The sequence below is a fragment of the Natrix helvetica genome, assembly GCF_964273705.1.
Source record: "Natrix helvetica genome assembly, chromosome: 2".
NCBI classification, from domain to species: domain Eukaryota; kingdom Metazoa; phylum Chordata; class Lepidosauria; order Squamata; family Natricidae; genus Natrix; species Natrix helvetica.
The window spans coordinates 11,056,115-11,074,297 of NC_138552.1; the positions used below are offsets into that span (position 1 = coordinate 11,056,115).

At 42.5% G+C, this 18,183-nt stretch overlaps 1 protein-coding gene across 4 annotated transcripts in view; it reads right to left on the minus strand.

The window, feature by feature from the left end:
• The window catches only part of MYO5B (myosin VB), a 330,461-nt gene that overhangs the window by 168,335 nt on the left and 143,943 nt on the right, over positions 1–18,183 (minus strand). For all 4 annotated transcript variants that reach the window (XM_081942523.1, XM_081942520.1, XM_081942522.1 and 1 more), the window contains exons 6-9: positions 10,015–10,158; positions 5,933–6,014; positions 4,237–4,344; positions 443–552 (exon numbers count right to left, since the gene is read on the minus strand). In XM_081942523.1, coding sequence (XP_081798649.1) covers positions 443–552; positions 4,237–4,344; positions 5,933–6,014; positions 10,015–10,158 — 444 coding nt within the window. The remainder of the gene's footprint in view (positions 1–442; positions 553–4,236; positions 4,345–5,932; positions 6,015–10,014; positions 10,159–18,183) is intronic.

The following is an 18,183-nucleotide window of genomic DNA, read 5'->3' on the forward strand; positions in this document are numbered from 1 at the left end:
AACAACATTACATTTTATCTGGTTAGAATAGGGGTGGTTTGAGTGAAAGGATGAGCATTTTGCTCTGCAGGATTTATTGAAGCTTATAAAACTCTGGCCATTGATTCCTTCCTTCCATGCTCTGTCTGCATAATGAGAAATAAAGAAGTATCCCAGGCCTTAAAGGTCTCAAGGGAACTCCCTTGACACGGGATATAATTACGTCAAGACTTTGCATAACATTAGATGTGCGGTGTCACAAAAATTGCACTGCCCTCTTGAAAGAAGCCCTTGCAATTTAGGAGGTTCTAGTTGTCTTACACAATCAAAGCCCTGCTTCTTTTTGATGTGCGTTGCATTAATCAAAAGATTAAGAAAAAAGCCGATCTAAAGATGGTTCCACTTTGATGTACCGAGCACCGTATGTGCCCACAAAAAAAAACAAAAAAAAAACAACCCGTACCGTTATACTGCAGGATTCTCCATCTCGTTCAGAACGAAAATCCACATTTCCAAGGTGTAGGACGGCAGCGAGTATTTTAAAAATGGTCATCTGATAGGACTCCTTTACTCCTGAAAAACATGATTGATATCCAATTTTCAAGTGCCTGAATTTGCCAGCAATCCCAACAACCATGACATACGACAAGGGATGCTGGAAGATGGATTTTCAGCAAAACCTGGACCATCGTCAATTGCCCACCCCTGCACCACAAACCCCCCATTTTTAGGGGGATGGGACGTCTTCTTTTAAATTGGTGATAGTGAACCTCTACATTTTGGGCGACAGGCCAGCATTCACCAACAACTATAGGTAGTCCTCAACTTACAACTATTCGTACCATCTTTTATATTTGGGACTTCAGGCCTGCCACATTTTCTACTGTGGGAAAATGGGACGGGGGAATATATAGAGCAGTGATGGCGAACGTTTTTCTTACGGTGTGCCAAAAATTGCACATGCACGCGGATGTACCCACTCAATCACCCCGCCCCCCTGCACATGCGCACACAACCCCCCCTGCATATGCACGTGTGACCCCTCCTCAGACTCCAGAGGATTTCCTGAAGCCTGGGGAGGGCGAAAACGGCCTCCCCCAACCCCCCCCCCGAAGGCCCTCCAGAAGCCAGAAATGGATCGTTTCCAAACTTCTGGCAAATGCACTGCAATTGTTAAGTGAATCATGCGGTCGTTAAACAAACGCGGCTTCTCCCATTGACTTTGCTTGTGGGGAGTCAGCTGGGAAGATTGCAAATGATGATCATGTGACCGGAGACACTGCAACTGTCATAAATACATGCCAGTTGCCAAGCACTCAGGTTTTGATCATGTGACCATGAGAATGCTACAACGGTCATGTGAAAACCAGTCATAAGTCACTTTTTCAATGCCGTTATAACTAATCCCCCTCGCCAGGCTTCAGTAAGGGCTCCGGAGGCTGGGGAGGGCAAAAAATGGCCCCAACCGGCCAACCGGAAGTTTGGAAACGATCCATTTCCAGCTTCCGGAGGGCCTCCGGGGCAGGGGAGGACGTTTTCACCCTCCCCAGCCTCCAGAGGCTTTACTGAAGCTTGGGGAGGGCAAAAATGGCTTCCCCAGGCCCTCCGGAAGGGTGAAACATCAGCTGACCGGCACGCGCATGCACGCCGCAGCGGACAGTCGGCACACGTGCCATAGGTTCGCCATCACAGATATAGAGTGTGGTGATATATAGTCAAAATAACATTCTTTCTCATAGAGTCAAGGACGTCTTGCCCCGCAGCTGCGATGAGGTGACTGGGTGGCATCTCCAGTGTGGGATGATGTCTGATTGGACCACGGGATGGATATGTGGGTGTTGGGCAGGGGTTTGGACTTTCTTTTGGGTGGGAAAAACCTGGAAACGTTCAGATTCAGGTTTTCCCAAATGTGTCAATATGATATCTCTAATAAAATGGATCTATGAGGTAACTCAATCCTCAGAGTCTTTTTTTGTTGGGGGTCTTACTTGGAACCCTGACATTAACCTGAATCTCCTTTAAAGAACTCTACCAGCTCCCCCAAACTCTGGGGTGCTGTCCAGGGTGCTGAGCTCCAGCATCGACCCGAACCCGGGAGGCATAAAGACTGAGGGAAGATGGGGGGGGGGGGGGCAAAGACATATTCGTTTAGTAACTGTTCAAAGTTATAACAGCACCGAAAAAGTGACTTAGGACTGGTTTTCACATGACCGTTGTAGCATCCTCATGGCCACATGATCAAAACTTGAGTGCTTGGCAACTGGCATGTACCGTATTTTTCGGAGTATAAGACGCTGCTTTTTCCCTCACAAAAGAGGCTGAAAATCTGGGTGCGTCTTATACACTGAATACAGCATTTTTGGCCTCCTGAAACCCCTCCCACTCTGCAAAAATGGCCGTGCATAACCTTTAGGAGGCTTCCAGAGTGCTCTTGGGGGCTGGGGAGGGCAACAATGAGCGAAAAATAGGCTGTCTTTTGCCCCCCCAGCCCCCAGGAGCACTCTATAAGCCTCCTAAAGGCTATGCATGCCCTTTTTTTTTGACAAACAATGGTGCCGTTTTCACAAAAAACGGGCCGTTTTTGGGAGGTCTGCAGAGTGCAAAAACTTTTTTTTAAATTTGCCTCTTCAAAATCTTGGTGCATCTTATGCTCCAAAAAATATGGTATTTATGACAGTTGCAGTGTCTCGGGTCATGTGATCACCATTTGCACTCTTCCCAGCTGACTTTCCACAAGCAAAGTCAATGGGAGAAGCCGCATTTGTTTAAACGAGCGCATGATTCAACTGCAGTGCATTTGCTTAACTATGTCACACACACAAAAAGATCCTAGGTGCAACTCACTTAACAACGGTCTTGTTTAGCCACATAAATTTTGGGCTCCATTTTGTGGTTGTAAGTTGAAAACTACCTATATTGCCGAAAGCGTACCCTTTCCTTGCACGATTTTTGGAGGCTGCAGAGGTTGTGCAAGAATTGGGTATGCTCTTACACAGACTCTGGAAGTCACACAAGAGGGCTGGACACCTGTGCAGCCTCCACAGCCTCCAAAAATGAATGTTACTCGTATGTCGTTTTTGTAATTATGGATGGTAATGACAGCGTCGCCACACGATTGGGGCTGTGTTTTGTTTCGTTTTAAAGATAAATGAAAATGCAAAGAATTGTTTATCTTTTGCTTGGGGTCTGTGTGCGAGACACACCAGCAGAGTCAAGATAGTCATTTTGATATTTGATAGGCCAACTCCAAAAAAGTCACCATCACTGCTTTAAGTTCTTCTGTTTCCATTTTAGCCCCTGTATAGTGACTGGCAGCACAAGAAACTACAATGTGACTAAGCAACAGAAATTACACCCTAGTAAAAGACTAAGAGAATGTCTTCACAACCAGAGGCATCTGCATACCCAACTCACATACTTTTTTAAGCACCACACAAACAGTATTAAGAAAATCTATCCTACAAGCAGCATTACCTAAAATTTACTTTCTAACCTCGTGCCTGCTCCTTAGAGATTCTACCCATGTTTATATTGAAAATAGCATGAAATATGTGCAGCTTACCAAGTAAACCATTTGTTTAATTAAAATGGTAACCTATAAAAATCTTTGCAAAAACCACTGGACAGTTTATGCAAATACCACTTAGACTTATATACCGCTTCACGGTGCTTTAGAGCCCTCTCTAAGCGGTTTACAGAGTCAGCCTATTGCCCCCAACAATCTGGGTCCTCATTTTATTGACCTCGGAAGGATGGAAGGCTGAGTCAACCTTGAGCCTGGTGAGATTTGAACTGCCGAACTCCAGCCAGCAGTCAGCAGGAGTAGCCTGCAGTGCTGCACTCTGACCACTGCACCACCTCGGCTCAAATGACTCCAGCTTTACACCAATGCTTTACCAAGTTGGCAACTTTTAGATAGATGCTAGCTGGGGAATTCTGGGAGTTGAAGTCCACACATCCTAAAGTAGCTACATTTGAAACACTTTACACTGATGTTCTTTTCCTTTATGCTCTCTTGAGCTTGGTGGACTGATGATGTTACCCAGTATGGTGATGAGATGACTGCAAGAAAGCCACCAAGCTCAAACAACGCCAAGGATCCCACAGTTCCACCCTGAGCTACAAATATTCTCTTCTATCGAAACTTTGCAATATTGTGAAAAGTTCCTGAAGAGTTACCCTAAATGTTTGCAAAGGATAGCTGAACCAGCCGCACGTTCTCCTAGGAAGCAGCCCAATTTGGGATGAAGCCCTTACCAAGCAGGGTGAAAGCTTGCTTTGTTTTCTCAAAATCTTCTGCATCGTCGACTCCTTCAAGGGAGGTGTCCCCTCCCAAAGATGTGTAGAAAAAATCTTTGGCATCCACTAGGATACAAACAACAGCAAAATTAAGTTAAGGGGGAGAAATGCTTGCACTTAGCTCATATTTCCCGAAAGGACTTGCCTGAACCCTGAACCCTCAAGGAAACAATCTGTGGACACAATAAGCCCAGAAAAATGATGCACCACGTAAGTTCAAACTTCAGCTCCTTCTAGGGCTCAGTTGATCCATTTCTGGCAGGCCATCCCTTCATTTGAGGCAGCTGTCAACTCATAAAGCATTTGCGTGTCTGTTATCGAGTTGCCATGGTGAGGAAAGTGGGGGGGGGAAGCGCATTGCACGCATACCTTCGGCTAGAGTCGGATCTCAGATTACTACAGCAGGCTTGTGAGGCGTGCACCTTGTTGGAGAATGTGATTTATGACACAGACCGAGGGGAGGGGAGAAACAGAGGCAAAGTTCAGCCATAACTTAAGTGAGGTCAGATCTGACTGCCATGGGGTTTTGCCGAAATGGTGTTCCTAATAAATGACTGGATTTCTTTTGAAACTTGGCTCGAGTCTCATGAATTAATTAGGGCATCTTTCAGAAACCTGACAGCATCTTTTTAAACTTCCATTTGTCAGCCCTAGAGCCATCTTTGCTCGGTGCCTTCAGCGCCACAGAAGAAGCTGGCCAAGCTGTGGGTATGGGAGTGGGTGTGCGTGTGTTAGATGGGTTGATGGAAAAGGCACACAAGACTAAAGGCAACAACAGCTCTTTATTAATACACAACAAGTAAGAACAATCCAGAGAAGGTTGAGTCTGACAGCAGCCCTTTTATAGGGAGCTGTCAGACCCTTCGACCAATGAGATTAAACCTCTGTTCTTGCCGGAACAGAGGACCTTGGTGGAAGCCTCCTGAAGGTCCCTGAAGCCTCCGAAGGGCCTCTAGGGTAGGCAGGGGAGGTTTTTTTCACCCTCTCCAGGCTCCTATAAAGCCTCTGGAGCCTGGGGAGGGCAATAAAGGGATGCAAAAAATGGGGGGGGGGTCGTGCCTGTAGTGCGTGCATGCACACTGGGGGGGGGGGTTCACACATTACATTATGGGTGTGGCATGCCCACGCACAACCCCCCTGTGCTCCCCCCAATTATGGCACGCAAGCCAATAAAGGTTCGCCATCGCTGGTCTAGGGCACCCATGTGCAATTTCACAAGGAAGTGCTCTGATTATGGCAGATCTCAATATCCTGCATCTTCAGATCACATCACCTGTTCCGAAGTAAAGACTAGGGCTCATTTTTGCCCAACTATCTGTGTTAGGGCCACCATTACAAGCCAAAAACAAATGGATGCCACGAAGACCAACTCCCCAGACATCTCCCTTAGAGCATGGAAACTGAAGTCACCAAAAACCTTGGAACTTCAACACCACCCCTGGTGTGGTCTCAAAGTGGTGCGTCAAACCATAAGCTGCTCATTTTGTTTCCCAAAACCAATTCTGCCCACGGTTGTACAACTTCACTCTTTCTGTAGGCACAGTTCTTTTTCTTGGAAATGCCAAGCTCCACACATTTATTATCTGGCGTTTCAGGAATTATTCTGCAGGTTTATTGTGGAGGCTAAACACTACGTGCAAAATAGCCTACTTACATAGTGAGAGGTCCTTCAATTCTGGAAGACTAGCAGAGGCACACAGCTGGTAGAAAATGTGATAGTTTCGCTCATCGGATGCCTGTGAAAGAACATTGGTTTATTGGCAGAGAAATGAGCTACAATTAATTAAATATCATGCAGCACATCCTATACCGCTTTCTCTAGGTCAGGGGTCCCCAACTTGTATATCCCACTACTGGGCTATAGCCCTATTCACAACCAGACCAGGTGAGTGGCCGGCTCCTGTGCATGCATCCATGTGCACACAGCCCTACTTGTGCAAGCGTCGGGGGGGGGCTCAGGGCCCCACTTGTGCGAGCAATGGGTGACCGCATGCACAGCCCTGCCCCTCCCACCAATCCATCCCATCTTCCCCACCCCGCTCCTGTCCACCAAACCAGAAAGGTTGGGGAAGTCTGCTCTAGATTTATTCAAACTCAAATTTCACACGTTTCTTCAAGGTAAGAATGGATTTTTAAAATATATATATACATATATATATATCTACAATTACCGTGTTTCCCCGAAAATAAGACAGGGTCTTGTTTTCTTTTGACCCTCCGAAATAAGCGCTTGGCCTTATTTTTGGGGAGGTCTTATTATTTGTGGATGCTGCTGTGTTGCAATATTTTCAGGGAGGGCTTATTTTAGCGCATGTGCTCAAAAGCCCATTTGGGCTTATTATCCAGGGAGGTCTTATTTTGGGGGGAAACAGAATAGTTTTGATGTAATTAAACTAGGAGATGAGTGGTAAATGTATGGCAAAGACACTGGTTATGGTAAGGAAAGAATGAGAAAGCCTAAAACCACCGTCCTTAAAATGCATGAGGGATTAACTTCATTTTACAGCAGAAGAACTGAGGCTGGGCAGAAGTCCCTTTCAAATTAAACTTTTACAGATTATACACCTAATATAGCTCATATATATGGGATTTTCTAGAGGTTTCCTATCCATCAACCAGTTAGGACTGATCCTGCTTAGGTTATTGACTCAATGTGTCTCTTCTAATTAGGATCTAAATGGAGATGTTATGGATGTAACCTTAATCTCAAACGGACAAAGGAGAGATGATAAGAGGAATAAACTACAAAAACACAATGCTCAAACCTTGGTCCATAGTTCCAAATTACAGGTAGTCCTCGACTTATGACCACAATTGAGCCCAAAATTTTCCTTGCTAAACAAGACAGTTGTTAAGCAAGTTTTGATCCCTTTTGCCATTTTTCTTGCCACAATGATGCTTTTCAAAAGGCAACTGGACTTTCTTGGTTTTTTCCCCCTCTTGAATAATTTTTTATTGTTTTTGTCTTTTTATCACATATTACACTCTTTATATCAACAGTTTGTACAATGTTACATCGTCAAATCTATGTATGTTTTCCTCTCTTTACCATATATTACAGTCGTCATGTCATCTTATCTATACATTTTTATGATATTTTACATATTTACCTACTTTTATATACAGTTCTATGTTTATTTATGTATATTGTTTTCGGCTTAATTGTTTTTCTTATTATCCAACCATTCATACCACTTATTCCAAATTTCGTAGTATTCCGATTCTTCTTTGTCCTTTAATTTTAGAGTTAATTTGTCCATCTCTGCGCAATCCAAGGTTTTTTTTATCACTAATTCGTCTGGCGGTGTATTATTTTGCTTCCAGCATTGGGCAAAGGCAATTCTAGCTATAGTTAATATATGTGTTAGTAGATATTTAATTTTTTTTTTGTGTAGTTCCCTTTAATTATTCCTAGTAAGAAGGTTTCGGGTTTATACTTTATTTGTTCCCCCGTAATTTCTTGTGCCCACTTCCAGATTCTTTTCCAATATTTTTGCGATTCCCCTCTTGAAATGTTTCACTTCTCATCAAGAAGCTTCTTCTGTTCTGACTGAAGAATTGGCATTCTTCAGAACCGAGGAAGCTTCTTCAATGAGAAGTGAAATGTTTTCAAGGGGAAGTCCAGTTGTCTTTGGGACAGCCATGACCTGGATGATGGAGACACTACATAGACACTTTCTTGCTCCAGTTGTTAAGTGAATCACTTCAGTTATTAAGTTAGTAACATAGTTGTTAATGAATCTGGCTTCCCCATTGCTTTACTTGTCATAAGGCCGCAGAAGGTGATCAAATGACCCCAGGATACTACAACGTGATGTAGATATGAGCCAAGTGACTGGTGTCCAAATTTTGATGGCGTGACCATGGGGATGCTGCAGTGGTTTTAAGTGTAAAAAATGGTCGTCACTTTTTTCAGTGCCATTGTGTAACTGCCAACGGTCACTAAATGAATTGTTGTAAGTCGAGGACTATGTATACTCAGCTCAGAAGTGGAGTTTTTGTGAAGCTATTCAAATCCTGCCTAGATTTTCATTTGTAAAAGTGGACCTTGTAGATTCTGAATGGAGCTGAGTATTTACTGGCCGGATGCCTTTCCTGTCGCCAATGCAGAGGGTTTTTTTCCCGCAGATATATTCTCAGTGTGCCCTGAGAAATATCTGCCTCTACCTAGAATCGAACTCATAGCCTCCCTGATTGTGAGGTGAGATCACCACCTCTAGGCCACTGCACCACTCACGGTTTTCAATGTCCATGTACCTAGTGAATCATGGGCTGGTACGTTTCCTTTCAATTAGAATCAGTACATCTGCCAAATGATTCAAAGTAGAGAAGATGCAAATAGAACTAGACGTCTTCTCCTCATCATCTTACTGACTTATTCCATGTGAAATCTCTCCTCTGAGAGTTATTCACGCGAAACACCTTTAAACATGGGCTCCTACATATCCTATCTCAGTAGCTAAGGCTTGTGAAATGCCTTATTCGTATTTCAGGTCACTTATAATTCATCATCTCCGCCTCTCAGCTAGTGAATATGGAGCGAATGGAGATTAGTAGCAGCTTCCTTCTGTAAAGAAAGTATCGTTCGTTATATTTGAATAAGATTAGGGAGATACTTTGATGTTTTCGAATTGGGGTGCTGAAGAACACAGGTAGCCCTCCAGTTACGACCACAACTGAGTCCAAAATTTATGCTGCAAAGCGAAACATTTGTTAAGCGAGTTTGCCCCATTTTACGCTCTTTCTTGCCACAGTTGTTAAGTGAATCATTGCATTTGTTTAAGTTGGTAGCACGGTTTGATGCAGGCTACTTCTGCTGACTGCCGGCTGACTGCAATTTGGCAGTTCGGATCTCACCAGGCTCAAGGTTGACTCAGGCTTCCATCCTTCCAAAGTGGGTAAAAGGAGGACCCACATTGTGGGGGGCAATAGGCTGGCTCTGTAAACTGCTTAATGAGGGCTGTAAAGCTATGTGAAGTGGTATATAAGTCTATTGCTATTGCTATCCATTCATCCATCCATCCATCCATCCATCCATCTATCTATTCATCTATCTATCTCTATCTCCTATCTCTATCCTCCCTATCTCTTCTATCTTTATCATCTAATCTATCATCTGTCTGTCTGTCTGTCTGTCTGTCTGTCTGTCTGTCTGTCTGTCTATCTATCTATCTATCTATCTATCTATCTATCTATCTATCTATCTATCTATCTATTATCTATCTATCCATCCATCCATCCATCCATTCATCTATCTATCTCTATCTCCTATCTCTATCCTCCCTATCTCTTCTATCTTTATCATCTAATCTATCATCTGTCTGTCTATCTATCTATCTATCTATCTATCTATCTATCTATCTATTATCTATCCATCCATCCATCCATCCATCCATCCATCCATCCATTTATCTATCTTCTATCCATCTATTTATCTCTATCTCCTATCGTTATCCTCCCTATCTCTTCTATCGTTATCATCTAATCTATCATCTGTCTGTCTGTCTGTCTGTCTGTCTATCCATCCATCCATCCATCCATCCATCCATCCATCTATCATCTCTCTCTCTCATCATCTATCTATCTATCTATCTATCTATCTATCTATCTATCTATCTATCTATCTATCTATCTATCTATCTATCTATCATCTCTACACACACACACATGCACCAAAATAATATATATGAAATAATATTTTTTTTAAATAAATGAATGAATGATAAATAAGCTAACCTGGAATACAACTCTTGATTTCTCAAGCAGGTACGTCCTCATGTTGGCACCAATGATACGGTATCTTTTATCAAAGCCAATCTGAATGTATTTCCCAAAACGGCTGCTGTTGTCATTCCGAGTTGTTTTTGCGTTGCCAATTGCCTTTATGAAATTAATGAAATGTTAAAATTACAATGTCTTTTTTTCAACAGTATTCATTCATCTCACAGATACACTTCGTTAATTAATTGCATATAACAAAAAAATAACGATTAAGAGAAAGACTATGAGAATGAAAGATGGAGAGAGCAACATCGCTTGAAGTTTACCTGCTACACTCTTTAACAAGATCATAAAATAGCTATTAGCCTTATCCCCTCCACCTGTGAAACCCTCCCCAGCAATGACTGCTTTTACAAGCTTGTTTTAAGAGTGTAAACAATGAAGACGGCAGCAAAGTAATTATGATTAGATTTTGTTGTCATATTTAATTAACACTCTAGATCCGTGATGGCGAACCTATGCCACGCGTGCCCAAAGTGGCACGTAGAGCAATGTCGCCTGGCATCACCCGTTCCTTTTTTGGGGGGTTGGCACGCATGTGCACATGACAATCAGCTAGTCTTTGTCCATGTGGCAGTGCCGGAAACTGGAAGAGCTGGTCTTCTGTTTTATTTTATTTTATTTATTTATTTGATTTGATTTCTAGACCGCCCCCTCTCCCCAGAGGGACTCGGGGCGGTGTACAGGTACCAAATTAAAAACCATACAAATAATAATAAATATAATTAAAATCGAATTAAACTTTAAACCCCTGTACAAGTTTATAAAAATTAAAAACTTAGCCTAAGACCAACCCGTGAAATTTAAAAATACAGACTGAGGTGGGAGAGCTGGAATTAGGCCAGGCCGGCTAGATTAAACAGGTGGGTTTTGAGCTTCTTATGGAAGGAGCGGAGGTCTGTGGTTGTTCTAATATCAGGGGGAAGGACATTCCAGAGGGTCGGGCCCATCACAGAGAAGGCCCTTCCCCTGGGCGTCGCCCGCTGGCACAGCCTGGTGGACGGCACCCGGAGGAGACCCTCTCTGTGTGAGCGGATCGGCCGAAGGGATGTGTGGGGCAGGATACGATTCCGGCATGAGCATGCGCACCAGCCAGCTGATCATCGTGCACGCATGCGCACCAGTAACCAGAAGACTAGCTGACTGTCACATACCGGAAACCAGAAGTTTATTTTCCGGCGCGCATGCCCCCTGGGGAGTTCCTCTTCTGGGTTGCAGCCCATTACTGCTCTAGATTCTCTAGATCAGTGTTTCCCAAACTTGGCATTTTACGATAGGCAGAATTCAACTTCCCCAGACACCTTTGGCTTCACAATTGAATGCTAAGAGACCATCAAGAGACTGAATGTGCCTTTGTTAGAACTAACTATACTCCTCAAAGCTTCCCCAAAATGTCATGGATTAATTTCCCAATCTAGTGTTCTCCAGAAGCCTAAATTGGTTAGGAAATACAGAATGGCAGACTATATACAGGTAGTCCTCAACCTACGACCACAATTGAGGCCAAAATTTCTTAAGTGAGACATTGGTTGAGTCAATTTTGCCCCATTTTTCGACTCTTCTTGTCTCAGTTGTTAAGTGAATCACTGCAGTTGCTAAGTTAGTAACCTGGTTGTTAAGTGAATCTGGCTTCCCCACTGATTTTGCTTGTCGGGAAGTCACAAAAGGGGAGGACATGACCCCAGGACGCAGCAACGGTCACAAGTGTGAGCCAGTTGCCAAGCATCTGATTTTTGATCATGTGATCATGCGGATGCTGGAAATGTCGTAACTGTGAAAAACAGTCGTAAGTCACTTTTTCAGTGCCTTTTGTAACTTTGAACGGTCGCTAAACGAACTGATTTAAGTCGAGGACTACCTGTATTTGCAAATAAAAAATATGCAAAGAATGTCATATTAAAGAGTTTTCAGCCACCCAGATGAGACCATGATTTTTCTGCATGCAATGTTAATTATACGAAGATAACAACAGACCTACGCACATAATTTTAAGCAACTTTCAATTTCATAACAGGTACACTCGTTATAACTAACATGATAAAGTGTGAACTTACATGAATTTCTTTGGGAAAGACTTATGCTACAATTGATTGCAATTTCAAGCAAGACGTAGAAGTTAGTTTCACTCATTCTTTATAGATAGAGTTGTGACTTGTTTGATTTTGGCTTAGACTTAGTGTCAGGGTTCCAAGTAATAGACCCATAGAAAGCAAAACTCTGAGATGGGTAAATTCCTCAAAGAATAGCTTTATTGGATATATCATATTGGCACGGATCTGGTGAAATCCGATTCTGAAGACTCCTGTGGTTATCACCCAATTAAAAGTAAAAGCTTGTCACTTTCTCAAAACAATCAGTCACACGGTCCAATCACAGCGCAGTCTGGTTGCCGGATGACATTGTTCCACCTTCCTCCGACCAGATGTGAGAATGTCCTTGGTTCCCAAGAGAAAGGATTTTGTTTTGGCTACAAAATCCCAGCTCTCTCAATTTCCCCCCTCCCTATCCCTCAGCTCCAGTGTGGCAACACTGAAGCTGTCAAAAATGGCTTGGTCAGGTCAGCTTAATGGTTGAAACTGTGGTGTGAATTCAGCCATTCTTATTGGCAGATCAGAGGTGGCATTCTGCCAGTTCGCCCCGGTTCGGGCGAACCGGTAATGCCGGTGGGAGGCTCTGCCCACCTGCCCGGACATCATCACACACATGCTCCCGGTCCGAACTGGTAGCAAAGGCAAGAGTATTTCATGCCTGTGGCAGATCATATGTTGTGGTGTTTTATCTTCTATGGACGCAAACAATCATGTTTTATTCAAACAATCTTAATTAACCATAATTAATCTATAGCTTTTGTTTTCTATAGTGTTTGCTTTCTAAGAGAGAGATTAATGGAAGCTTACACTGACGGTTTCAGTTTTGGATACAGCTTTACTGATTGATTATCACTGGTGAATGTCGACACATACCAATTTCGGTCTTTCACGGTGACAGAGTCAGCGTAACGCTTTACTTTTGCTTTTCAATTCGCGGTCCTGGAAACTACTCGTTCTAACCGCGCAGGATCGCAGGTTTTTTTTTTAAAAAAGTCCGCGAATAGAAGACGCTTAAAAGGAAGCGAGGAGCCGAGGTATTAGGGTAAGGGTATTAGGGTAAGGGTGTCGAGAGGATAAGGGTATTTAGCAAATATTTCGCACATACACCAAGCGACTATGTGAATGTCGACATTCACCGGTGAATGTCGACATTCACCAGATTTCGGACTTTCACAGTAACATATATATATATATATATATATATATATATATATATATATATATATATATATATATATATATATATATATATATATATATATATATATATATATATATATATATATATATATATATATATATATATATATATATATATATATATATATATATATATATATATATATATATATATATATATATACACACACACACACACACACTGCATGTAAAGTTGGAACAAAGCCACATACAGTATTTGTGAATTAATAGCTCAGAATTTGAGCTAAACTGATTACAGTAAAGCTATTGAAATGAGCTGTGTTTCCAAAGGTATTAGCAAAACTGTGCTTAGCAACCATGCCTGCTAAGTGGCAAACAGCTTATATAAGAACAGAACCTAGCTGCATACCTCTAAAAATACTAGCCAAAACGTAAATTAATAACAACAACAAACTAGCATAGAAAAGTGTCTGATCAAAAATTAACAAATCTGGATCTTAATTCAAGCTTTAATGAATGCATGGATTCTGGATTTTTATTAAAAGCAATAATAATAATAATAATAATAATAATAATAATAATAATAATAATAATAATAATAATAATAGTTGTTGTTGTTGTTGTTAGTTGCGAAGTTGTGTCCGACCCATCACAACCCCATGGACAGCGTTCCTCCAGGCCTTCCTGTCCTCTACCATCCTCTGAAGTCCACTTAAGCTCACGCCTACTGCTTCGGTGACTCCATCCAGCCACCTCATTCTCTATCGTCCCCTTCTTCTCTTGCCCTCCATCTTTCCCAGCATGAGGCTCTTCTCCAGGGAGTCCTTCCTTCTCATTAGGTAACCCGTTTAGGAACTGACCCTCGAAAGAGCAGTCAGGGTTGATCTCCTCTAGGACTGACCAGTTGGATCGCCTTGCAGTCCAAGGGACTCGCAGGAGTCTTCTCCAGCACCAGAGTTCAAAGCCCTCCATTCTTTGGCTTTATGTCCAACCTTCACAGCCATACATTGCAACTGGTAATAATAATAATATCCATGCTAATAATCTTTTGCTCATATTTTCTACCTTATTGGAGTTTTTGAAATAGGAACTTATTTTTAATGCAGTATCCACAGGCATAGAACAACACAGACGGGATGGGGTGGTAATAAAACTCCTTTGAAAGAATATTAGAAAAGGAGGAGCAAAACAATTAAATTCTCAAAATATAAATATGCCAGATAGCGTTTTAGTAAAGTTCCTTCATAGGAAAGGTCTCCAGTGTTTGCTGCACTTAAGCATGATGCACTTTTAATCAGCACCCTCTTATTAAGTTTTCATTCAGAACAAACCTTTCATGGTGTAGGTAGGTCAATTGGGGCCTATGTTGGTTGCATTCACATAGCAAACGAAGCCATAATTTGTGTTAGCACTTGTTTTAAAAAGCCTTATTTGAATACAAAGCCTAGGATCCAGCCATTATCTTTCTCCTTGTGAATAAAACCTTCAAATATTAGGATTCAAGGAAAGAGGTAAACCTCACCATTCCCAATTATCACTTATATCAATAGGAGAGAATATTTGTAGCTGAGAATTAAACTGTGAGGTCTTTGGTGCTCTCTGAACTTAAGGATTTTTTCTGGCTGACGTTTCATTGCTCAACTAGGTAACATCATCAGTGCTATAAAGGAGTGGGGTGTGTTCTCTGTCTATACACAGGTGGCTTGCCTTGTCAGTGTTGGAGATTGTTCTTGGTGGTTCCTTGATTAGGATGTTGTTTACTGCTTGATTGCTAGTCTAGTGTTAATCTTGGAGTTAATCCCCAGTATTATCCTGGTGTTGGTTGCTGGTGAGGTCTTTTGGAGGTTTTTTGCTTCCGTTTTGGGTTTTTGATTGTATGTTTTGAATGGCATGTAGATGTTGTTTATCTCTATATGCCTGTTGTTGACTGATTTGTCTGGATACCATCTTCCAGGAATTCTCTACTGATTTTTGGACCTAGTTTGGTCTAAGTCTAGGATGCTCACCGTTCCCCAGTTGAAACCATGGTTAAATCTGTCCGTGTGTTTTAAAATCAAGGCATTTTCTGATTGCTAGTTAGCGTGTAGCTCGTTGTCATGGTGGTTGTATTCCGGACTGAGTTGTTAATAATCCACCAAGGGGTAATTCAAGGACAACCAGCTATCTTCCACACTTTTGCAGAAGGAATTGAGACTGGGGTAGAACCTTAAGCAGGACTTCAGATTTGAAAGCAAAATAGGGTTTTTGGCAACTCCTGCACCCCCTGTGTGTAATTCCTTAAAACAACTGCAACCACACAACTACCCAACAAGTTGCAGCTCACCTTTTAGGGAAAAAAAGTATCACGTTCAAACAGTGCTATATAGAGGTAGTCCTCAACCTATGACCACAATTGAGCCCAACATTTCTGTTGCTAAGTGAGACAGCTGTTAAGTGAGTTTTGCCCCATTTGATGACCTTTCTTGCCACAGTTGTTAAGTGAATCACTGAAGTTGTTAAGTTAGTAACATGGTTGTTAAGTGAATGTGACTTCCATATTGCCTTTTCTTGCCAGAAGGCCATAAAAGAGGATCATGTGATCCCAGGACATTGCAACCGTCATAAATAAATAGGAGCCAGCGGCCAAGCATCCAAATTTTGATTAGGACACTATGGGGATGCTGTATCAGTTGTGCAAAAAATGGTCATATCACTTTTTACAGTGGTGTTGAAACTTTGAACAGTGTTGTGGCAGTAGATTCGGAGAGTGAGGAGGTTGGTGAGGAACATGGGCCAGTCCTGGAGTCTGGGGAAGGCTCTGACGAGGGCTCTGTGTCGGAGGCAGAGAGGGGGCCAGAGCCGTATGCCAGTTATCAGCTGCCTTCAGAGTCAGACATCAGTGAGGCAGAGGAACAGCTGGAGCCTGTTCCCAGTGTGCATATGCGCAGAGATGCCAGGCGAAGGGAATAGCTAAAGAACAGGGGTTGACCTGGGAGTAAGGCCACAGGTGAACGATAAATGGCCCCTCCCAGAGGAAATAAAAGAGGAGCGAAAGGGGAGTGTAGTTTGCAGGAGACAATTAGTTCAGTTAATTGGCTCGTGACTCTCTGAGACGCCTTGCCAAGTTTTGCAGATATGGGCCTGGCAGCTCTCCAAGCCAGATAATATCTGTGACTGTAAATCCTCCCTTGAAAGACTTTGCTGGATGCGAATGAGCAGCATTCACAGGAAATTAATAAAAGGGTTTTTTGTCAGGACAAGGAGTTTGTTTCATGCTCTCGGGAAGCCTCGGTCAGAACAAACAGTCACCAAATGAACTGTTGTAAATCAAGGATTACCTTTACCCTATTATCTCTTTTTTTTGCCTTTGAATTGAAAGGCCCTAAATGTAAATATCAAAGGACAGATGCTCTTCAAATGCTGACCTTCCAAATTTTCTAATGCTTTAAAGCTCATCCCCTTGAATAGCAGGATTGGGAATGTTTTGGCAGCTTTTTAAAAGGGAGAGAAATATGTTTTCATTCTGACAAATATTTCTGATGTGCCTCTTGGTACAGCAGCTGCAGCTTACGCAGCAGAATTAAGGACCGGCCTGCAGAGTTCATTATCATCGCCCAAAGGTTTTAATTTCCACCTTAAAATCAAGCCCGGCTACAGAAATAAAAGGAAATTATGATATTCATCAGTGAACATTAGTGTCATGTTGGCCTTGCTGGCTCACGCCACCGTTTAATTTTAATTGGTTGGCTGCAGTGATGCATACCAGATGCCTCTGCACATCTGTGGCATGTTTTTAGAAATTGCATGAGTCAGCAGAGCCAAATAACAGGGAGAGCAAGCCACATAAAAACTGGTCCCTGAGACAGAAAACATTTGCAAAGAGGGCCGAAAACTCACACACCTGCTAGGCCAGTGGTAGCGAATCTTTTCGACACCGAGTGCCGAAAATGGAGCACTTCACGCGTGTGTGCACTCGTCTGGGCCATGACCAGGAGGAGAAGCTGCCCAGGGGGCATGCGCCTCTGGTGAAATTCAATTTTTTTTTACTACCAGTTCTGTGAGTGTGGCTTGGTGGGCGTGGTGTGGCTTGGTAGGTGCGGCTTGGTGGTCATGGCAGGGGAAGGATACTGTAAAATCTCCATTCCCTCCCCACTCCAGGGGAAGGATTGGGTGATTTCGGGCCAATTACCAAGAGACTGTAAGTTCTATTCCTGCCTTTGGCATGAAAGCCAATTGGATGACTTTGAGCCAGTCACTCTCTCTCAGCCCAACCTACCTCACAGGGTTGTTGTGGGGGTTATTAGTAAAATAAATAAGGTGTAATACAGATGGATGGATGGATGGATGGATGGATGGATGGATGGATGGATGGATATATAGATAGATGATAGATAGATAAATAGATAGATAGATAGATAGATAGATAGATAGATAGATAGATAGATAGATATGGATGGATGGATGGATGGATAGATAGATGGATGGGTAAATAGATGATAGACAGAAAGAAAGAAAGAAAGAAAGAAAGAAAGAAAGAAAGAAAGAAAGAAAGAAAGAAAGAAAGAAAGATATTGATGGACGGATGAATAGATGATAGACAGACAGACAGACAGACACACAAGACACCCCCAGATACAGTAGATAGATGATTTAGAGGATGGGTGTCCAACCTGGCAGTTGAGGGAAGTTGACTTGCATTGGGGAAAGTTAGCCTAAATATTTGATACTGAAGCTCAAATACTTTGCCCTTCTAATGAGAAGAGAAGACTCCTTGGAAAAGACCCTGATGTTCACGGAGATTGAAGGCAAGAGAAGAACGGGACAGCAGAGGAGAAGATGACTAGATAGTGTCATTAACACAATGAACATGGATTAGGGCAAACTCCGGGAGACA